Consider the following 23,969-nt stretch of genomic DNA (forward strand, 5'->3'; position numbering starts at 1 on the left):
AGCCTAAGCAACCCATTATGCAGCAACTACATTGTGTTGCTGGATCCCTTACAAGACGAGGTTTTCCGTCTCTTCAGGGTAGGATAATAGTACGGGTAACACAATTATTTTGCATGTATGGATTTAGAAGTAGAAGGGGGAGTGTAGCCCTACTTCTACATCCTACAACTGAATGGTATTGCAACACACAATGCGAGATAACTGTAATGTAAAGATTCCACTCAATATAATGACTGTATTAAAACAAAATCAATTATCACACTTAAAACTAATATGTTAATGTATTATGAATTATATTATATTCAGCACTGAAATTAAAGTAACATTAACATTGCATGACACAGTTACAGAACTTTTTGTTACTTCATTGTAAAGTTAAAACAAAAAGACTACATAACTTTTTTCTCTTTTATTACCAAAGCAAAGAGACAAATACAACTTTCACTTTTGGCCTTTTATTGTAAAGGCAAACATTTCTACAGTTTTCTTTAGCTCTGAGTTTTATTACTTAACATGCATGCATAGCAGTTGTTATTCACGTGAGGACAAGTAGACATTCAAGCTTGCTCTGATGACATCATCTGGATTGCTGCCCTCTAGTGGTCATTTAGAAGTAGCTCTGCAGTGGCTCTCCCAGGATGGTCTCCATTTCATTGATTACCTTCTGAACCTGGTGTTCCACTTCTTCACACTCATCTAGCAGATACAAATATAAGAGTTATATTAACAAATTCACAAGTCTCTTCAGATTACAAACAGACACTGTGATTTGCAAAAGCTCTTACCCTCCATGAGTTCAGCCAGGAAGGGGATGGTTTCAGGCAGCAGGACCATGTAATTCTCCTTCAGTCTCGTAGCAAGCTCCAGCACCATGAGCAAAGCTGAAAACCGCACCTGGGGACAACAGGAATAGACACTCATTATCAAATCACGAAAGAGAGAGAAAAGCAGCCTTAGGTAACTATGAATAGTATTAGGTCAGTGTCAGCGCATTGCTCTCCACAAATATCTGCACAATTTAAGGGACCGTACCTTCGGAGAGCTGTGCCGTGTTTTCAGCAGGACCTGGTAGTTAAGGACCTTCCACTGGGTGTCATCTCCCATAGCAACGGCAAACTGACCAATGCAGGGCACCAGGTGTTTGGTGACTCTGGTTTGGTAGACCTCCTCTCCACCCAACATGTTCTCCAGCTGTGGACAGAAACTGAAAAAGTGAAGGAACTGCCATAACCAGAGCCATTATGAGATTATGGGGAGCATAGGTATTCATTTATCCATAACCAGAGCCATTATGAGATTATGGGGAGCATAGGTATTCATTTATCCATAACCAGAGCCATTATGAGATTATGGGATGCATAGGTATTAATTTATCCATAACCAGAGCCATTATGAGATTATGGGATGCATAGGTATTCATTTATCCATTTCATGTCAATTTGGAAAACAAGCTGAAGGAAACATGAAGGGTTGGTTTTCTGGACCTGGATTAAATCTGGATTAAATCTAGTTTTGTTTTGAAAGAGAATGTATTCAACTAAAATATAGCTTTTAGTCTAGGACTAGACCTAATCCTGATTGCTGGGCTGGCCTGCATGGGTTTGGTGGCCCTGAAAACCATGCTGATGTGGGTGATGCGTTGGGTCAAGAAAGCCCGTCTCACCTGATCCACAAGAGGGTTCATGAGGGCGTCTGCCCTCTCCTTGCTGAGGAAGCGCATTGTGTCGTATAGGAAGACCTTCTGCAGGCAGTCCAGGACATACTGCAGCAGTTGGCAACTCTTCTCCTGGTCATCATCTTCATCGAAGAAGGCTTCATCTAGTAGACGTGAAAGAGAATATAGAAAACTATTTTATCAACAGAAGCTTGACAAACACATCAGTCAAGAAAGGGACACCTTCAAGCCGCTAATACCCAGGTTACCACAAATGTATTTGGGCATGCACTTATAGGCCACAAAGGAACCATTTTGTTCTGCAACCTGTTTAGTTTGTGGCACGACTGTTTGTTTTTGACAAGGATCCCATTGGGTAGTTTGCTTAGTTACAGTTTTATTTAAAATGACAACTTCAGAGGTCACCACACACCTGTATTAGCTGAGTGAATCTGGCGGAGGAGGTCAGAGAATGGCTTCACCAGCTGGCCAGCGAAGAGCACAAACAGCCCCTTCAGCTTCTCTGCAATGCTGTCCGACAGGCGGTAAAATGTCAGCTGTCGGTCTTTGGCTGCGCCATCCGTCTTGCACCAGTCAAATAGCTGCAAACAGACAAATGCTGATTATCAACATCTGAAAACACTTGGCATTTTGCACACAAAGTGAATAAATTTCAAATTTAGTCAAAGTGAATACATTTCAAACAGAAAGTGCAGGAAAATATAAATATATAAAAAAGAACCTACTTTGAAGAAGAGAGGCCTAAAAGTGACCTCTGAAAGCTTCATGACCATGCCCAACAGACAATCGATCACTGAGCCCTCAATCTCTTTGGTCTTCTCCAGATCACCCTAGAATGAAAATAAATATTCACAATTAAATAACATCACCACATTGAACATTCACGCTTAACTACACTGTGATGACCATGGTGAGTACCTGACAGTGTTGGGCTCGGAAGTCCAGCGCTGACAGGAAGAAGGTGGTGAGCTCTGACTGGTGGGAGTTGAGTAGGTCCTTTTCCATGTGAGCGATGTGTTCTTTCAAAATAGTCATTAATGGCCCAAGACGGTTCTGAGGAAACAGGGTTAAAACCTCAGCTCAATTCTAAAGCACTGCTAACTTCTCAATGCAAAAGTAAGCTTGTTCAGTGTGCCAAGGTCTCAGGGTCTGATTCAATTTATAACCTGATCGTTGACTCACCTGCTGGGACTCCACAAGACTTTGGTAAGACTTGGTAACTGTGGGCAGTAGTACCCTGGGCGGCAGCTTGGTGGCCAAGGTTGTGCGGAGTGAGGATAGGCGTGCTGCCAACTGGGGGCACGTGGTGGTCTGCTCTGCCACCCGAGTCAGACGTGTCACCTGGCAACGGCAAAAAGGGCATCAGCTTTCAGCATTCAGCAATGTCATGTAAGACTCAATAGGAACATGATGTTTTTAATTGATACTGCACTTTATAATGTACATGTATTTACATTCAATGACTGAAAAACAAATGTTTTTGTTTTTTTTGGAGAAGATAAATCTCTTTCCCAAAATCTATTGTGTGTATTGTGTTTATGTGTTTGTAGGGCTCTGAAGCTGCTGAGGTGTTTACCTGCAGCAGTGTGTCCAGCAGGTATGGGCTGATGAAGTGGGGCAGCGTCTCAGAGACCTTCTGCAGAGCCGTTACAGCGCTCAGCAGGTAGATCTCATTGGATAGCAGGTCCTTACGCTCAGCCAGTGTGTTCAGCACCGCTGGCATCAGTCTGTAATACCCATAATGCATCATCAGTGTTCAACCGAAAAAGGACGTCTCATACATTTTACTACAAAATCAGGGAAGGACAGAACATTTAGAATTCTAGTATATATAAGGGAAATTTGGTCTCTGCATTTATCCCAATCCGTGAATTAGTGAAACACACACATTCTAATGAATAGCTCAACCAAAAACAATACATTCTCTTTCAAAACAAAACAAAAAACATATACTGCAAAGAAGACTCATTCACGACACGTTTTGAGTTGCATAAAACAGCAGCAATAGCATCTAAAGAGCAGCACTGAGATGTGGCTCTTATGAAAAACTAGCACAAAGAGACACAAAGGAGAAATAGATTAAGAAGAAAAAAAACCCCTAAATTCTAAACCTAGACTCAAGTCTTGAGTTGTTAATCTCCTCCGCAGTCTCTCTCCTGACCTGTGGAGCTGTGGGATGGCCAGAGCCTTCAGGGTGCTGGTGACCTCAGCGATGCAGAGCAGGGCACTGCCCATCACGTTCCTCTCCTCACGGGGCAGCAGCAGCAGCTCCACAGCGCGGCTCAGCACCGGCACGAAGGCCTCGGGGTGGCCAGCCCCAAAGCTGCGGCACAGAAGCTTGAGGCTGTAGAGGGCCGTCTGCCGGTTGATGGCCTGCTCCTCCTGTTCCTGGGTCTCGCCCGGACGCTGTGGGCCTCCGCGGCCCAGAACGGCCAGCAGGTCTCCAGTGAGTGGAAGCAACGCCACCACCTAGGGGAAAATGGAAGGTTAAGACCTAGCCTATCTGCAAGAGCGTAGAATGATACACTTCGAAAGTTGGGCTTAAAAAGAACTCACGTGTCCATTGTGGTAACAAAGATGTCATTTAACTCAGTGGTTCTTAAGCTTTTTGTCTCACGACCCCCCCAAAAAACAGAGGCCAAATCTTACGACCCCCTTCTCTCTAACTGGCAAAATGTGTTTTTACTTTGGAAAATGTTCTCCTCTCGGAAATGGTCTCCTCTCATAGGTAGGCTATGTCAACACCAAAGGCATTAATGTCAATAGCAGCTTTTGACAATCTGATTTATTATTTTCAAAAGATAACTGGCAGTCATCTAATGTATTTCTGCCGCTCCTGTGGTAAAAAAAAGGCTGCAGGGTGTTTTGTCACTGGTAAGCATCTTCAGGCTCATCATTGCAAGAGGCAGAGGTCTGAGTTTGCGTTTGCGTAAACAGAACCTCCACTTTCGAAAAGAACATTATGGAAACACTGAATTGGAAGCCTACATCTAGAGCTACTGATTATCCCAGTTTTCAAATATGTTGGACTAAAAACCTTTAGAAATGTATTTCATGCATTAATGCAATCATTTTGCGACCCCTCCCACATTTTTGGCTACCCCGTGTTTAAGAAGCACTGATTTAGCTAATGAGATTATGTGCGTGTCTATTTAGCACTGACCTGCTCTTCCTGCCACTGAGTCTTCTGCTGTAGTTTGTTGTTGAGCAGCTCCATGGCTTTCCTCCTCACTGAGGGCAGCTGGTTCCCCATCAGGCCTCTGATCACCTTGATGAAGGTGTCTGTGGGGAGCAGAGAGTTCACCTGTAGGGGGAAGAAAAGAACATCAGACACAGCACAAGTGTTCTCAATCGGAAAGTCACATCATCTTAGACATCGCTGTTTACTACACCCAGTCGTCTGGTTCTATTTCATTTCTACTGACCCCCAGAGGCGGTGCTTTCAGCCCCTGGATTTCCATCACATGCACGTGCAGGTCGAGTGTTTATATCAACAAAGTCACTCGTGACATGGGGTGACGCATGACCCCGCCCCGGTACTTAAGGTGCGCTCACCCCGGAAGTGACCTCTTGGCAGTCTTCTCGTCCGCCTTCCGAGTGACTGCCAAGCTCTGGCGGTCATCCGAAAATCATAGAACCGCGGTTACATACGTAACCATCGTTTTAATTGTGGCGACAGACGTGAGATTCTTACTTTGTCTAGGACTTCGTAGGACTTGTTGAGCAGTGCTCTCCAGAATTTGGCGGTGGGGTTGTTGCAGTTGTCCTCCACACAGCGAGCCACAGTGTGGATGTAGCACAGAATCTCCTCAAGTAGACTGGGGACCAACGACAAAATGAAAATCAATTTGACTGAAAGAATGGCATACCAATTCCTAACTATTTGCTGCAGACAATATGCTTTTCATGAATATGAGTGAGATGATGTGTACCTCTGCTGAAGGGCCTGCATGGTTTCAATGGACACTTCTTCCTGATCTGCCACCTGAAGGATACCACAATGTTCAACAAAAACATATAGGAGACCTTTCAAAAGACAACAAACTAAACCTCTTACATGCTCATCCACTGGTAACATACGTACCTTTCCAACAAAGCGGTTAGAGGCCAGTAGTTGGGACATGAAGGAGACAGACAGGAATTTGAAATGGCGAAGCTCCTTGCTGCTGTGAGCTTCAATGTTGAAGATGAGTTCCATGGCTGTCTCTTCTGTCTTCTTGGCCCGTGCTTTTCTGGTGTCAGAATCTATTAATATGCACACTATAGGTGAGGCCTCAGCAGAATAGAAATGGACCATCAAAATCAGACATATATTTGCATAAATAATAAATAAACATTGTATACTGGATGTGTGTGATGAGTAGGGTACTGAGTTTTTGCTCACCATCCTCTTTGTCTTGAGGCAATACCATGAGATACTTCAGGATTTTAATGAGAGATGTGAGCTGGTCTTTCACCTCAAATTCACAGCAGATTGAAATCCAGAAGTCCACATCGTTCTCCAGAGCCAAATCCTATACATTACAAATTCAGTTAATGTGTACAGTAATGTATGTTAGGGTTACATTCACAAACAACAATAATTCAATAAAACTGTTTAGGAGTATGCAATAACCCAAAATATCTAGGCTGAAAAGTTTTAAACTTCCTCAGACTGGCTCCTCTTACATTATGCAAGCTTTGTGCCTTGTTATGTCTGTGGCATCTCCATCTTGTGTTTGTTGATATCAATTTTGATGCGTCTGCCTGTTTATCTGTCTGCCTACCTTCTCTGTAGCGCTGACGTTGGCTGAGGTCTGGGTGGCGTGCTGCTTGAACAGCAGCAGCAGGAGCATCCACAGGAAGCGGGGTGGGCTCAGGGTGACCATCAGCTGGGAGAGGATGGGCAGGCGTCGGTGCTCGGGCACGTGGGGCAGCGCGTCCGTGAACACGTGCATGATCTTGGTCACCACGCACTCCATGTGGGCCTCGGACTGGGGAGAGCCGCCTTCGTAGGCCTGAGGAGGACACAAGTCACACTGTCTCAAAACCACAGGACAAAAGGAAGCAACTGGGCTCTTTTTCTAGGAGCCCAAGGTCAGACAGACTGGCCATGGTCTGCACTGCTGGTGGAGAGAGCTCACTTACTTGTATGAGAGCAGGAATGACTGTCTGCACAGTTTTGTTAATGACTTGGAAGCTGTAGGCATCATCCAGGCGCATGATGTTGGCGCCCATGAAGGTGAATATAGGCATGATGTTGTGAAGGACCTTCTCCTGTAAAAAGAGACACGAAAAAAGGAACATCAGTTATTTAGTTTAGGTTCCTAGCTTTATCTTTGAGCACGACGAGAGCAGATAATAATGCGAAAGCAGACTATACTAGACTGAACATTACACTTAAAAGGCTACATAGCACTAAAACAAAAGTCAATCCATTCCACAGGGGGTACTCACAGGGAAGACACCAGCCACAGTGCCCAGCAGCAGCAGAGCATGGTGGTGGGTCTGGGGCATGTCCGACACCCTCACACACTGAACCACAAGCTCCACATTCATCTTGTCCTCGTCGAGAACCTCTGTGAGGAGACAAGCACAAACAGGAGCTCAGTTCAGACCGTGGTTCATAATAAAGCCATTAGCCAAAACCAAACACAACAACATGTAGCATGTCCTCAGGTCACATAGGTCAAGACATCAGATGTTTGTACCTTGGCTGACTGGCTTGCCATCGGGAGAGATCTTCTGGCAGACGTTGAGCAGGCAGCTGAGAAGAAGCTGTTTGGTGTACTCCATGTTGCCATGCTCTGCTGACTGCACCTCCAGACTCCTAGAAACAAAAAACACCCGCCATGAAAACACAACACAACAGATTTCATTCTAATGTATACAAATGGCATACTTAATAATAGCCTACAGTACATCCTTTAGTATAGGTTGACCTATTCAACGACAATTGATTCTTTTTGAGCAATTAAAGTTCTTAGAGATACTGTTGTGTACAATATAAATTTAGTAAAGTATTTTGTAACATATTGAACCAAATTGAACATATTGAACCAATTGCTTGCATATACTGCTGTGTAGAACATAAATTGAACCCTTTTGTGCTGTTACGGAAAGAAGCATTAATCCTTTGAGGCCTAGGCAGTGTAATGTCATTGTAAGGGCCCTCTATACATGCTATATCTTGTTTTTGTTGTATTTTTTAGAACTGTCATGGATTTTTACCCATCTGAGAAAGTATAATGGGGTAACACTTGCATATGTCTTTTATGTCAGCCTTTATATCAAAGAAAAATAATTTTTGCATTAATGTCACCAGGAAGCATGTCAGTCGAAATAACTATCCATTTTAGGTGGGATTGTTTGGAATCTAGCAATATAAGAATCATGTTGGTGGGATATTCTATGGCTTAGCAATTTACAAGAATATGTACTCAGACCTGCCAACCCAGAACAGATATTATGAGTACAACTTTTTTTAGCTCATCTTGGTGTAGATGTGTGTGGCCAAATATCAGCGCAACATATAATATATTTTGGATAGTTGACTCATTTATTAATGTCAAATATCTAAATTTAAGCTGAGCGTGTAACTGAAAATAATAACTTTTTTTGTTATTATTTACCACCTTTCACAAAGATGATGCATTTAACTGGTAACAATAGTCTTGTATCTTACCATTCCGTTTAGGATCACAAAGGTGGCTAGGCAACATCAGAATGTTATAGACACACATAGCAATAGTAAACTGGAACTTTTGTTCACCCTTTTATGAGTTTGTGTACAAGTTGGCTGGTTTCAGATTTGTTGATAAATTGATTTTCGGACTTTGATTTCTGGCGATCTGATTTTAATGTGGTTCTGCTGGTTTTTAGCCTGCTGCCTAGCAGCACGGCAGGATGAGCACAGTTCAGATAGAGCCATTAAGAAGCGCGTGAAAAAATACAGACTGGAGGAACTAAAGAGAGAACTGGAGGCTTTGGGGGTTAACGTTGATGGACATGGACAAAACATAGATGAAAATAAAAACAAAAGCAAAAAGACCAAAAAGGAACTCCAAATAAAGAAGCTGAAGCAGGTCAAGGACGGCAGAACTGGCCTGGACAAGAGGGCTAGGGAGAGGGCAGAAGGACTAACTCTGCCCATGGAGATCCCAGAAGATGTTCTTCATGACCTTGATGGATTCTTGGACAAAGAGTTGGAAGACTGTGAGAGAAATGAACAGAGGGATGACGATGTGAAAGCTGTGCTCGACAGTCTCCTAGATAAAGTGGACTCGACTCTGGGTGAGTAGAAGACATCTGCTCTTATTGGGTTTAAGAAGTAGCGTTGCATCACCAGACCTGACTTGAGCTCGGAGCAGTAAGTGGGCTACGTAAAAAGTATGCTCACATTTAAAACATCAAAATGGTTCAGCATTAAATTTTAATAAATTGTTCCCCCATTATGTTTAGCTTCAGAAGGACTGAAAGACGAAGAAGAAAAGGAGAGAGTCTTGAGGCCAGTGGTTGGAGACAGGAAGGAGGAGGCTGAGCGGGAAGCTCATTTCTGGAGTGCCAGAGAGAACCACAAAGCCTCCGTCCCTAGGAGGAGGTTTCGGGGGGCAAGACACAGCAGTGTGTGACTGTGTGAACGATTGACAAGGACTTAACTTATCAAAAACCATCAATAAAGCAGATACAATTTGTAGTGATCTTAATGTTTCTCCACGATTCATTTCTCAAATATAATTCTGCATCCTAATGACTCATACCAAGCTGTTCCAATGAGTTTCATGAATTAATTAGGCAATGAATTGCTTTATTCACTTAAATGTTGTCACTGAACCACTGGATGGAGAATGTGTCTAATACTCCTTTGCATTTGTGACTTGTGAAGTAACCTGCTCTTGCATACGTGCAGATGCCGTGTACCCAAAAGCACAGTTTATCTGTGCATGCCAAGACCAACTTTTGATTCTTTGATAAGGACAAGAAGTTCATTATTTTGGGTTGCTATTACATTAGAATTACAGACCAAAGACCATGTAGAAATGTGCTGCAATTTCAAAACCGGATTACTCAGGAACAGTTTAGTTTATTGTACAGCGGAATGCTTTAAATCCCCATATTTGGTAAGGTCTGCTCTTTATTTTGATAGTTTGTCATGTGTTCAGTCAAGAGTTTGTGAGATATTCCGCCGAGAAGAATGGGTGGACGCTTTATGCATAATGTAATATGACTGAATTTAGCACGAATTTGGTTAGACCTATTCTTCCATATAAGTATGTTCTCGTTATCATTTTCATCAGGTAAGTAATTTCGTTAAGAAAATATAAAATCTAAATGAACAAACTGAAGAGGTTACCGCATTCATCCGATCTGGCCCACTTCAAGCTATGGGTCTACCTTTTAAGCTGAAGTATTTCTTAGATTTGTGAAAAGTAGTGGCCAAAGGCATTGTGACAGGAGACAGAGATCTTGCACACCACCCCATACCTGGCCAGGAGGTTAAACAGAGCTGGCACCAGGATCTGTGGCCTCTTGAGCTTCTTCTTGTGCTGCAGCAGCTCCAGGATGAGGGTCACCCTCTGCCAGGAGACGGACGCAGTCTCCTCAGCAGGGGCCGCGGCATCCTGCCCTTTCCTTCAAAATGCACAGCAATACAGGCACATTATAAAGCGGGACAAAGTTTCTTATATAGTAAAGATCCGTTCTATTTAGAGGTCAGTTTTATCCTCCTGAGGAGGATGAGCCTGTCCATGGAGTGGCACCTACTTCAGTCTCATACTCCTACGAGTCTGCACCACGCTCGTAGACACTTTGGGTTTTTCTACAGGCGTCAACTCATTAGCCACCAGCTCAGCATCCACAGCGATCTACACACCAGGAGGAGATCAAATGATTTTGGGGTCATCTCTCAGGCCACTGCTGAGACGAGTAAATGTCGAGTAATAATATAACAACATGCAGTGCATTCTAATGAGATTTCAGACATTACCGCTTTGAAGACATTGTTTATGGTCTGGGCACAGACTGGATTCTTGCAATCCACCAGCAAATCAAACATGACTCCCAGAATTCTTTGCTGGACCTTCTCATCACCAAGAGCTGAGAAGAAGGCCTTGGTAATCTGCAGACAAAACATTTCTCCATGAGACTGAGGCTATGGAGGATTAGGGAGAAAAAGCACTACAAAATACTACTAGACCACTAAGAGCCCACCTTCTCCAGACCCATGACCTGGACGCTGGGGAGCGTGGGGTAGGGCTGGGCCCGGGTGCCCATGGCTTTGAGGAGGACGTCCAGGCTGCGGGGCTCGCTGGCCAGGAGAGGGGCCGACTGCTCGTCGAACTTGCCCAGCATGAGTTGCACCAGCAGGCCCTCGTCGCCCTCGAATGCAGAGATGTCGGAGCCAAACTGGTCCAGCAGAAGATCCAGCGGGGTTAGGACGATGGCCAGCACTCTCTACGCAGGACCACAATGACAATTAATATCTCAGTTAATGGCTACAACAAGCCCATAGGACTAGCATCTACAGTGGAAATATGAACGTGGTGACATCTAATATGATATCAGTGCAGCAGCATACACTAATTTGGAATCAAGCCTTTAACTCACTGAGTGCCAAAAACGTAATATTACGTTTTGCCTTCCCATGCGTTGAGTGCCAAAAACGCATGGGAAGCTTTTTTTTTAAATTACGAAACTAGACACTCTAACACACCTTATATGTGATTTTGGGAACTCTGTGATGAATGGAAATGAAATATATGACGATCGAAAACTCATGAAAACGCACAATCTGGGCATTTTATCTGGACATTTTATCATAACTCGGTTGCCGCTTTGGGTCGAATCAGTGATCATGCACGTGAGCTCAAAACCAGGCCATTTTCGTGGGTCTATCCCTAGGTGGCAGTCTCGCCAGGTCTCGCTAGGTCACTTCCCGGAAACTTTACAGGCAACACTTCATATTTCATGAAAGACGTTATATCTCAATTTCTAGAAAAAAAAAACAGCGATTTTGATGAAAACTAGCCACTGTTTAGCTTGCGATTTCTCAGGAACAGAGGCGTGTAGAAATACATGGTTTGCACCCACTGAGAGCTTAAAGTCTCACCTTTCAAACGAGCCATTGTATTTGTTCATAGCTATAACACAGAATATGCGGTGGCTGTACAAAAATCATCAACAATGGTCTAGATTGCTGGCACTCTAGGACAAAGCTTCCGAAAACAGCTTGGCATTCAATGAGTTAAAGGAATACACCAACTTAGCTAAATTACCTACAAGGGGGCTACTAGTATAACCCACTTCAAGTAAATTATGCTAGGCTAGGCTAAAGGTATTAAACTGGGTAATTGCACGCACAGAGAAGAGACTTCTTATCTAATTCTGGGGAAGATGGCAAATAATCTAGTGTCACAAAAAAGTTGGGGTGTTCCTTTAAATGTCACAGTATAGTGGTCATTGCGTCACTGCTGTTAACAGAAATTGGTCTCACCTCTCCATTGACCTCTTGGAGAGCCCTGAGCAAGGCTTTGCCCATGTAGGCTGGACAGCTGGGGCTCTGGACACACTTCACCAGCTGCTCCACGGCCACCAGCTGCTTGCTCTTCTTGGCTCCTGCCGAGAGGGCCTCCTCATACAGCTTCCCGAGGGCCTGCAGGGAAAAGACATTAGCCTCTGCTCAAGCACATTTACCATCATGTTATGGGAGGCTGGGGTTTGACAGTAATCAGCAATAATAAGTTTTAAATTTGACATGTAATACTCAAAGGCCAGCTTTCTGGACAAGGTTAGCATATTTCAATATATATTTTAATAGGAACGTTTGATATTCTGTTGGTATGGGTAGGAAAACTGCATCTGGGTGAAATATTGTTGTGTAGGTTGTGTAGGCTGGGCCTGGCTAGCTGACCTGGCTGAGGTAGGCCGGGTCAGAGATGAGCTCCTCTGTGGCCTTAAGCAGGGCCGTGACCATAGGGATGAACGGAGAGGAGCTGGCCGCCGGGAGGGCCTGCAGACAGGCCACCGCTGCCCTGCGCACCTCACACACTGGAGAGCACAGACACACCAGCAGGGAGGGTACCACTGATGGGAAAGACACACACACACACACACACACACACACACACACACACACACACACACACAGTACTGTTTAGGCACTGAACAGAGGCTTATAATGACACTTCAAAATGTCATCTCTACGCCTGCCTGAATTTATCACTGAATACAGGAAATATACTAAACTTTACTTTACAAACCATATTTCAGGAAAACATATTCCTGATATGTATAATCAAACATTATAACAAATAATTATGATAAACATGCTGGGTAAATTACCATCACAGTTAATCAAAAACAAAGAGACTGATGGTTTGACGTTGGATACCTGGAGATGAGTCCGCTGCCAACGCGGTGAGGTTCGGGGGGGACTGGGCGGCCAGGAGGGCTTTGCCCACGTACAAAGCCTGGGTCTGCAGGATGGCACTCACTTTACACTCCAACTGGTCGCTCAGGTTGCAGCTGTAGCCCCACAGCAGAGACAGGAACTTGAAGAGCTCCAGAGAGTTGCTCAGGTGCACCTGGAACACGCCAACTCCACCATTAGGACTTATGGTCACAACGCGCCTCATTATTTTATTACTTAGTTTGCTTGTTTGTTGTATATGAGGTTTTGAAACCACAGGAAAAAAATACTGGGACAATGCTTTGATTAGTAATGACGAAGAGAAGAGCTTAATGCAACACTCTAAGGTCCTTTACACACACACACCTGGAAGAGCAGCTGCAGGAGGACCCTGAAGCTAGAGGTCAGAGGTCCTTGACTGGCCCCTGTGATGACCGCGTCAAAGAGGCGACACAGGAGGCGCAGGTAGCAGCATGTACTCGTGTCCAGCTTCTCTGGGTTCCACCACGTCTCCCCTACAAGACATGTAACAGAGGTCAAAACACAGTCCTGATATGCCCTGCAGTGCTATGGCTTCATCCTCACTGGATATAAGGATTCAACTGTAGATAAACCTTAAACTGTGGTTGTGTGTACACTGTGTGTACAACTTATTATTCATCAGACATCACCATCCATCAGACATCACCATTTATGATAGCAGCTTTTTTAAATCCTCTTTATACTTCAGTGCATCTAGTACAGTAGATCACAGTTTATCTACAACCAAAGCTACAGATCTTTGAGTGGAACATTATGCACACAGCAGAGACAATGACATCAAATCATGTGAAAGGTCACCTTTGAAGCCAGACTGAGGGCTCTTGAGGCTGCTGATGAACTGGCTGAGGAGGGACACCAACAGCATGGTCTGCTCTCTCTGGGCGTCCTGGCCCGAGCGCAGCAGGTGCAGGTACTCTCCCAGATGCTCCGCCACAAAGGCCGGGGGACAGGTTCCCACAGGCACCTGGGAAACAACGCCGAACGATAAACGCACAGACACAGGTTCTGGTTATTTCTGGGAACAATAGTTGCAATCCTACACGACGGAGGAGCACATTCAAAGTGAATATTCATATGTGAATATGACTGCGATTCATTACAGATTTATGAGACTTGCAGCAACACAGAGAAAGATGTTATGATGAATACTAATAGGCCTGATAATGACTGACTGATCATCATTCCACAAAGTGACTTTCCATCACAACATGTCTTTCGGTATAATGGCCCTGGAGTGTCCAGTTGTCTGACCTGTTCTGGAGGCCGGGCGAGGAGCTCCATGATGGCGGGCTCCAGCAGGCTGTAGAGCCTCTGGGCAGTGAGGAGGTGCTGGGTCTCGCTCAGGTCCACTATGCCCTGCAGCAGTGTGTGGCTCAGCACCACAAACGCAGCCCTCTCCCTCACGCCACTCTTCTGCTTCTCCAGAGCCTGCGCCACCTCCTCCATCTGCGCGCACACACACACACACACACACACACACACCTCAATAAAGGTTATTGCACACACGAACACAATACAGCACTGGTGTGTGTGTGTGTGTGTGACTGCAGACTTACAGTGGTGCGCTTTGAGCCTGCATCCATGGCGGACAGGTTTTTGGTCAGGGTCAGTATGAGCTGCTGGTTGGCCACTCCCACAATGTCAGCTTCAAGAGTTTTCTGCAGCACTTCCTCAAGCACTGGACAACAGTACACATTAAGATGAAATACACAAGCAACACCAGCAGCCAGCAGTTAATACAGCAGTGAGATAAGTGCTATTTCTGCCTTCCACTAACATTGACTTTGAAGACAAGTCCATTTCTTGATCATGGGTACTTATGGATCACACACAAAACCCACTCTGATGGTGATGTGATGGTGAACACTGATCACCATCACATGTATGAACACAACCATACAGTACAAATTCAATTGTATAATGAAGAAAACCCCTTACTGACAAAAAATGCATGTTTGTGCACGTATCCCTCTCTGTGAGCCATGATGGTTACTGTACAGCACTTTGTATTGCAATTTTGCTCAGGGCAACAGTTTACATTATGTGCTTACATAATTGCAAATGGGTTCTCCAGTGTTTTCTCAGTTAGCCTTTTAAAATGATAACAGATTAGTAAACAGAATGTGCCTTTGCAATTATGTAAGCACATAATGTAAACTGAAAAATGCTGCCCTGATAACAAAAAACAATGCAAATGATCTCAGCTGGTATTCTGTCTATAATGGAGTGGAATAGAAGTGTCTCGACACTTTTGACTGGTAGTGTAAATACACACTGATTGATTGATTGACTGATTACTGCGTACCATTGGCCCAGCCCTTGGTGAGGGGGAGCTGGGAGAGGAGGGAGGTCTGGGCCACATGGCAGGCCAGCTGGAGCTCGGGGGAGTCCGGCACGGGGCTCGTCACCACCAGGTAGGGCAGCAGCTCCCAGCCTACACGGGCCTTCAGTTTCGCGTTGCCCTCCACCACACGGGGGTCGTCCAGGATCTGGATGGCTTGCTTCAGCACAGGATACCTCCACCACACAGAACACAGAATGTTACCTCAAACATTAACGCAATGGTGAAGCTAGCTGAGAAAAGGGTAAAGCTGTGAAAGCATTTAAATAACACGGGCCCGGTACGCACCAGTCTCCCTTGGCAGTGAGGTCAGTGCGCTGAAGGAGTGAGAGCAAACTGGAAACTGTGTCCTCACAGTCCAGGCGGTCAACATATAGCTGTTTTAAAAGGACAAGGAGATTATATTAGCATGGCAGTTCAACACAATACAGGAAGATGGACTTGTCCATACTTTTACTTCCTCATTAGTGTATTTAGTGTGTAGAATATATATATATAAAAAAACACCACTTTACCTCAAGAGCTTGCAAGGCTGCAGAGACCACATCAGGAACGTGATCCTCAAGGCGCTCAAGCAAAGCATCCTTCAGGAAGGCCTCGTCAAAGCCCTCCTAGGAGGACAAATCAGGCACAAGGACACATCAATGTGACAGGAATGTGAAGGATGCTACTTCCAAGCTTAGGTACTTAATAGTACAGAACTGGCTGTCCACAGTGGGATTACATATACATACTGACTAACATACTGGTAAATGGTTCAAGCGACCCACCTGTCCTTTGCGGAGGACCTCCTTCAGGTGCTCCAAAGCCATGTTCCTCACAGCAGGCAGGGGGTGTTTCAGACTGAGCATAAGGGAGGTGTCCGAATCAGCCAGGATCTGCAGGGAACAGTACATAACATACAGTTATAATGATCTGCCCTGTCCACGACCCATTTATGTACAATATGGCCATTCTCGCCACAAACGGTATGATCAAATCGCTGAACAGGTTAATAAAAACAGACAACTGAACACAGTCTAGTTTGAATGTAACTCATCAAGGGTACCTCATATTTGCCACTACTCATGGAGAGAGATATGAACTGGTGGAAAAGGCTTCTGTCCTTGGAAGAAGAGACATCTGGGACATGACTGTCCAAAGCAGCATCCAGAGCTCCAGGATACCTACAACATTACACACAACATCAAAATCACAATACTACTGACAAAGCATAGACAAGTCAGGAATCGTATACAGTATACAGAGGGGTATCAAGCACATCCTCTCCTGAAACTTTCAGACTGTGTTTACTGTGTTTAAGACAGAGAGAATAAACACCTACTTTGATTCAAAGAGTCGCACCACTGGCTGCATTTGCTGGTTTAGGGAGGAGATCTCTTCTGAGGGCAGTTGGTTACCATGGGAGAGGTACTCTTCTAGAAGCAACCTGGAAAAAGACAGAACAAAGTGGCAAAGGGTGAAGGAACAGGGGAGTTAAGAAATGAAAGACATATGATAAATCTATTCTATTTAGTAGTGTTCTACTTCCACAGGCCTTACTTGGCTACTGTGGCATCTAGGCTGCTGGTCAGAGGAACCTCCTGGAGGAGAGAGCTGAATAAACTCCTGTGGCTGCTGGTCTCTGAGGCCACATCTGTCTGCATCTCCTCCTTCTCATCTGCAAAACACCAGTGAATCCTATTAGGGTGCTACTACTACTAACACACCGTACATGTCCCATACAATTGCCTATCCACATGCTGAAATTAAACTGAATAGCTTTGACTGCTGTGACCAACTGACCCGACTGAGTGATGACAGAGTGAACGAGGAGAGGGAGGAGGTAACGGAGGAGAGGACTGATGTCATATGATGATGCCATGTTCGAAAGTGTGGGGATCAGGTCAGGAACCCCACACAAGTGCCCGTATGCTCTGAAAGGGAAAAAAAAAACATTTAACATCATTAAACACCAAAACTGGGGGTGCTTCCTATTTCCTTTGATTGCAAAAATGGTGCTCAATAAAGTCAATGTCCCAGAAGAGGAGAGATGTTCTTATGTGTCTCAGCATCACTCTGAGGTATAACATCATTTTGCGATGCTGGCAGTCCATACTCACTTTGGTCCCACCGTTCCCTCCTTCTGGTTCTGCAGCAGGACAATGAGGCAGCCCAGGCCCTCTCTGGCCAGCAGCGGGGCCCTGCACAGAGACTTGCTGACCTGCACGGCCAGTGAGTCCACCAGGTGCGCTTCCATGACCACCTTCACCGCCAGCTGGCACACTATCATGTAGGTGGCCGCCTTGTAGTCCACAAGGGAGGACTTCAAGCCCTGGTAACAGGATTTGCATTGATATGTTGTAAGCGTTTTCTACTTGGTGGTTCGCCATATACTTTAACCTGGCATTTGCTGTTACTGCATTAGTATAAAACACCAGCTTTTAGGCTCTTGGCAGGCCATGTCCTGGTGGGATTGAAATGATTTCTGACGCACAGAAATGTGACATTAACCATTTCTGCCTTGAAAATAATTTTAGGGAAATTCAACACATAGGTCATCATAGACTTCCAATGTTTTAATGGCATCTTACCAGCTGTACGTTGGGCAAAATCTTAGCGATGATTGAGTCCGTAATCTTTTCTGCTGCATCCAGAGTTGCTACGATGGTGGATGCGTAGAACGAGAAGATCACACGGAGCTGGGCACAGTGACCGTCGCGGGTGAATTCTGAGTACGCCTGCAAAAGGTGATCATGATTAGGTCTTGAGATTGGCCTTTAAAAAGAGTCACTCTTAAAACCGCCACCATACCACCATGTTATGGCTTACCTTGACTGCCTTGGTGACCAGTTTGCAGATGAAGTTCATGAAACCCAGATCTTTGTAACAATGAGTCAGAAGTGTCCCTTTGGCCAAGGGTACACCTGGTTTCTGAGGGAAGTGCAAAAAACACACAAGCAAAGGTCTATAACATAGTGTACAAAGGATTTAAAAAACGTAAATGCTTTCATCTGAATCTATTCCATAAAGTGCATATCACCTTCTGGCCAGACACACAATGTATGTAGGAACGCTATATACCTGGAGTCCATGTAACCAGTTCCAGCGGTTAGTTGGATCCTCTATATTCAAAAGCTGAATGACTCTGACAAATATTTTGGTCTCATGATACGGTAGAGCACATGCTATAAGACTGTCTGGATTGTATAAATGAATGTGAAACCTGGAAAAAAGTTAAACAAAAAGCAATGTTTTATTAATTACAAAAAATACTACTGCATTTCAAAGACCAACCCATATCAAGCTGAATATAATATGTTAAACTTAGACTAAAGTACCTATGCAAAAGCCACTCGATACACTTCAGTGCTGGTTTCAAAAGGAAGTAGGGAGAAAGGCGAGTGAGGAATAGGTCAATATCGCTGTCCAGCTTCTTATTGACTTCTTTAGACTGGACACTACGTTCCAGATCCATAGAGGCATTGCTGAAGAGTGTCTCTAGAAACTCCTCAAATGCAGGCTCAATCCCCAGTAGTTCCTCCAGTCCATTGCATCCTGCATACATAAGACAGATAATATTATACTATAGACTATTACATGATATATAGGTCTGTTCATAAAACGTTTCTGCCATAGAAAGAATTCGAGGGTCTACTCACCAAGCGCATAGAAGGTGCTTCTATCTGTGCTCGCTGCCTCTTTAGGGTTGAAGAGCAAGGATGCAATCTCCCGTCGGGTGAACAGATTTGGGTCATTTTGGGGCAAGGCCAGGCGCTTTAACTGTTGGGCTAGAGATGTCATCTTGAATTTGTCCTGAAAATATATAGAAAACTGCTGTAGTGCATGTCTTCACAACATGTTCATTCATTCAAATTCAGGCACTACTTTCAACCTAACTTGTTGACTCTGGGGGGTTTACAACCACTGTATGACTACAGTGTTGTCTGATAACTCGGAAATATTTTACATACGACAATCCAAGAACAGGTATACGGTTGTAGAAAAGAACACAGAGATATCCTTAATTGTATCATTATTTATATAGCCTCGTTCACATACACTTGTCACTGGCTAAGTAGCCTGCTACTAACGTTAGCATGTCACACATTCTCGAGTTATATACTCAAGTCTCCTTCCAAAATTAACGCGGAATGAACTAAGAAAGATATACACTCTTCAGTGTAAATTAAATAAGTGTGAATATTTGTGACTGTGTAATAAATTCTTAATTACAGCATGTTTACATCTGTTACAATACCTTGTTCAAGCACCTCTTTGCATCCACATGTGTTTTGTGACCCACTACGTAATAGATCTTTGGAAGTACTTCCGGGTAAATCTATGATTCAAAATAAAAGTCGGGAATAGGCTTGAGTTAATGAGCGTATCGGACAAAAACAATTCACATTTTAATGCACTGCTATACAATGGTAGGCTTCTAATTTTTGACATACAATTATATATTAAATACTGTATCAAATGTGTGTTCAAGATCAAGAAGCCAAGTCAGAATGCTGTATACCTTCAACTTATGCTCACCTATAAAACATGTAATTACTTTAACACTAGGCCTAATGGATAATATAGTTGTTTTTTTTTGTAAAGGGCTTCGCTACCCACATTTGCATGAGCCAAGTCGAATTCTATTTTAAACTAATTTGAAAAGCAACACTATTTTTCAGCTATAAACTTTGTTAACTAATTAGTCAAGATGTCATACAGTTTATGAGATTAGGCCTACTGCTTTCAGATGTCTCTGTGCCATGTCTCTGTTCAGGGGTGGACAGTAGCCTAATTCTAAGTAGGCTACATTTACTTGATTACTGTACTTAAGTATGATTTTTGAGTATCTGTAGCCTACTTTACTCGAGTGTTATTTTTTACTTTTATACTTGTGACTTTTACTCCACTATAGCCTACATTTGGAAGACAAATACTGTACTTTTGACTCCACTACATTTGAAATATGAGCATGAAGTACTTGTTACTCACTTGTTGCTCATAATCACATTTGATTCTTTAAATGCAATATGATAGACAATAAAAGTTATTTTTTTCAATAGTTCAATTTGAACTTGGTTGAATTGGCTGTGGTAATGATGGTGATGAACAGATTCTTCATCAGAACATCCTCCATATAGAACCCAGAGGAACCTGTTAGCAATTGAGATGAGTGGTGTTAACCAGGCTATCCTTCATGATCATTGTGAAATTGGAATGAAATTAGACAATTACCTGACATTCAACACATAGCTAAATCTTCAGCCTCATTAAACAATAAATAATCTACTCATAATTGAGTTGTTTTGTATTCAGCAGTGAAAATGTTTTAGATTTTTGAACAGAGAATAAATAATGATTTAATTTGAATAGTTGCAAATGTTATGAAAATAGGTAAAAATGTTTTTGTTGGATGTAAGGAACTAAAGGTCTGTTCAAGTCCTATGACTGGCCAAAGGATCCTATTAATGACCAAATAAACATTAGTCTACATTGAAATACATTAAAAAGGAAAAATACTTGTGAATACTTAAGTATTTTTAAAACAAGTACTTCTGTACTTCAACTTAAGTACAAATCTGACTTAGCAACTTTCACTTGTATTGGAGTAATATTTGACAAGGTGTATACTTTCACTTAAGTAAAGGAATTGTGTACTTCGTCCACTTCTGCCTCTGTTTGATTCAAGGCCAATCAACCAGAGCCTAGTATTTTTCAAATCTGACAACAATTACTGCTCAATCCAAACAAATTGTCCAAATTGCTTCAATAGTACAGGCACAAATGTGTCAGGGATGGCCCCGGAATAAGAAGGAGATTTGAATGGATGTGCCAGCATCCCCCAGATTAATGCGCAACCTTAAGCACATGTTTGGCAACAGGCAAGACACATTTTCTGGGGGTGCTGAGTAATAGGATTGGCCTCTGGATTAGCACAGCAATGGTGGCACTGGCTGCAAATCCCTCACACCATCTCTGAACTTAATCCTGCTAAGTCTTAACACCGAATCCGACACCCAAACCTCCTGCATTACATACAACAGTTTAGCAATATTGTCAACAAATGTTTCGGTGTTGCTAAGAAATACATCCATGCGTCTAATTCTATTCTTGTCTAGGCTTTTCAAAAGGAAACCTTGCTTCACTACTTAATTGTATTTAGACCATTGTCTTTATGCAAATAAAGAAACAAACACACTTAAAAGACAGCATTTTAATTGACATTATTTTCCTGTCCTGAAGCACTCATGAACCACTACAGAGAAATTGCAGTCTAATACTAGGCTATGGTTTTCATGGTGTAAGCATCACATATGCATGGTGTAAGCAATATTATATGCAGTGTAGTAATATTGGAGTAGGCAATATCAAATATGCAATGTAACAATATATGTCACACCATGTTAAAGAAATATAATTCATAGAAACGCTACAAGTGCAATTACTACATCAGCCACACGATGGCAGCATTCACCACTTAATAGTTATTTGTTTCAAAATAGCCAAATGTGTGTTTTTCATGACTACTAACTGTAGTTTTCATGTTAACACATTTTTTAAAAGTACATCACTAATGTTTGACAGACCACTGCAGACACATAATGCGATGGTCAGACGAAGGCAAACAGACAGACGGACAGATATAAAAGAATGTGGACCCCCCCCCCCAAAAAAAAAAAAACCAACAACAACAACAAAAAAACAAATGAGTATGAGGTGGGGGGTGGGGGTGTTTTCTGTACATTCAGTGGAGCCGGACGATCTTGAGTCACCCAACAGCCTGGGGTTGACAAAAACCTTCAGCGAGAGGGGGGTGGTGGTGGAGAGGGATGGTGCTGGCTACAAAGCTGCCCATGTAGCCTCAAGCCTGGAGTGCACAGTCAGAGCACATGTGGCTGACCACAATGACAAGACCCGGTGGCTTGGTCTGCATGACACACAAAGGAAAATATGCGCCAAACACACTATTGTGTGTGCGCTTCCCAGCCCTATCCAATATGTGCATGGGGAAAAAAAAAAAAGATGACAATTTGAGTCAATAAAATAAATTCATCCGTTCTCAACAGATTTAACACTTGAGTGATGAGTACCAGTGTTGCGGTTAGTCAAAATGCAGAGCGAAGAAAACACACAAGAATGTCTGAGAAAGAGACAGTCCTGTGTTGTGTCCATCCGTGTTAGAGTGAGTGCAATCATTGTCCACCGCAGTTGTGCATGCCGGCGCCTGGAACAGCATAGCACCCTGCGATACGTCACGTATGAGGTATAGCATGTCGAGTTCTGAAAATGAACTGAGCATACGTATGACCCCTGTCCACATATTGCCTATTGCATTCTCCTCTTTTACTTCAAAGGACGGGTCACACAATAGCAGCCTTTACAATGACAATCTGTAGATAATGATATCCCTGGAATGATGTGCTCTTACACTTGTGTCCTCCAGGTGCACTTAAGACCTCCTCAACTCCATCTAAACACGGCATGCGCTGTGTACTTTCTTTACTAGCCTCCTTGTTGTTTTTCGTTCAATGACATGTATGAGGTTCACTCTGATTTGTTTTCACACATGATGGATAACAACAAAGAGCGAGTGCAGATCGATAGGCAGGCGAAGTGCTGCCATCTCAGGGCAAAATGAAGCGCAAATCTGGGGTCCAGATGAACTACAATCAAACTTGCCAATTACAGTTTATGATCTTTTTTTTTTTCAGGGCCCAAATTTGAAGCAAGTGAAATAGTTCATTCCTCTCTGTTACTGAGAAATAAATACACCGCAGACAAACATCCACAAACACACAGACACAAGACACGCACTGCTCACCAATGCCCTACAGCTGTGTGCAGAGGGAGCACCTATTAACCACGACTGTGGGAATCGATAGGGAGCATAAAGAGGCTTAATCTTTTCAGGTGCTTGGGTCTGATTGCCCATTACACAATAACACATTTCTACCTCGTGAAGCATGAGAGCGAAACAAACAAGTCCCTCGCCCACACACGGAGAGAGAGAGCGAGAGAGAGAGAGAGAGAGAGAGAAAGAAAGAGAGTGTGAGCGAGAGAGAGAGAGAGATTGTCAACAAGTCAATCCATACATTTTACTCGGCACATGGATGGATTAGCATGGATAGGCTGCTGGGGATGTCTGGAGCCTGAACGTAACCTCACTGGATAAAGCACAAAGTGAGAGGGAGCAGGAGGCCAGCACAGGCTAGTGGGAGACATGGGCTTGGGTCAGCACTGCTGTTTTATGGCTGCTGTCTGCTGGAGAAGCCCATGGAGGACACAACTCCCTCTGATGTCGTCGGAGTTAGGCCCAGATATAGACTTGGGGAGGGAAGCATAGGATTACAGGGCTTTGGCCACATACAGCTCCACCTAAACACACTTTAACACAGAACTGTACAGCTCAAAAGGCACACTATTTAAGAAGTGGGTTCCAGTATACTGGATAAAAAACAAGGAGCTTGAAAACTAAACCTCAATTCACTTTTGTTGATTTCTTGCAAAGAACCAGACCCACAATTCAATAATTTATAGATTTT

At 43.5% G+C, this 23,969-nt stretch overlaps 2 protein-coding genes across 2 annotated transcripts; one reads left to right on the forward strand and one right to left on the reverse strand.

Annotated features, from left to right (window-relative positions):
- Nucleotides 1-394: 394 nt before the first annotated feature.
- heatr1 (HEAT repeat containing 1) lies at nt 395-19,759 on the reverse strand. Its single transcript, XM_042071958.1, has 45 exons — nt 19,685-19,759; nt 19,086-19,239; nt 18,765-18,981; nt 18,508-18,649; nt 18,256-18,357; nt 18,018-18,164; nt 17,547-17,758; nt 17,230-17,360; nt 16,987-17,104; nt 16,769-16,873; nt 16,493-16,610; nt 16,215-16,322; nt 15,960-16,055; nt 15,733-15,821; nt 15,409-15,620; nt 14,660-14,781; nt 14,355-14,549; nt 13,902-14,067; nt 13,428-13,576; nt 13,044-13,236; nt 12,564-12,736; nt 12,147-12,305; nt 10,865-11,107; nt 10,641-10,772; nt 10,418-10,518; nt 10,139-10,285; nt 7,366-7,484; nt 7,112-7,233; nt 6,803-6,931; nt 6,442-6,672; nt 6,060-6,189; nt 5,760-5,920; nt 5,608-5,660; nt 5,370-5,493; nt 4,839-4,979; nt 3,837-4,144; nt 3,252-3,402; nt 2,858-3,016; nt 2,594-2,728; nt 2,401-2,505; nt 2,088-2,256; nt 1,664-1,818; nt 1,033-1,191; nt 786-894; nt 395-696 (listed from the first exon to the last, which is right to left on the reverse strand). The coding sequence occupies exons 2-45, from the start codon at nt 19,225-19,227 to the stop codon at nt 608-610; spliced, it is 6,468 nt and encodes a 2,155-aa protein (XP_041927892.1). The 5' UTR covers nt 19,228-19,239; nt 19,685-19,759; the 3' UTR covers nt 395-607.
- Nucleotides 8,438-9,329, forward strand: LOC121692916. The gene is made up of 2 exons (XM_042071960.1): nt 8,438-8,947; nt 9,116-9,329. The coding sequence occupies exons 1-2, from the start codon at nt 8,515-8,517 to the stop codon at nt 9,283-9,285; spliced, it is 603 nt and encodes a 200-aa protein (XP_041927894.1). The 5' UTR covers nt 8,438-8,514; the 3' UTR covers nt 9,286-9,329.
- Nucleotides 19,760-23,969: the final 4,210 nt, after the last annotated feature.

Source organism: Alosa sapidissima, chromosome 19 (assembly GCF_018492685.1).
Source record: "Alosa sapidissima isolate fAloSap1 chromosome 19, fAloSap1.pri, whole genome shotgun sequence".
NCBI lineage: Eukaryota > Metazoa > Chordata > Actinopteri > Clupeiformes > Clupeidae > Alosa > Alosa sapidissima.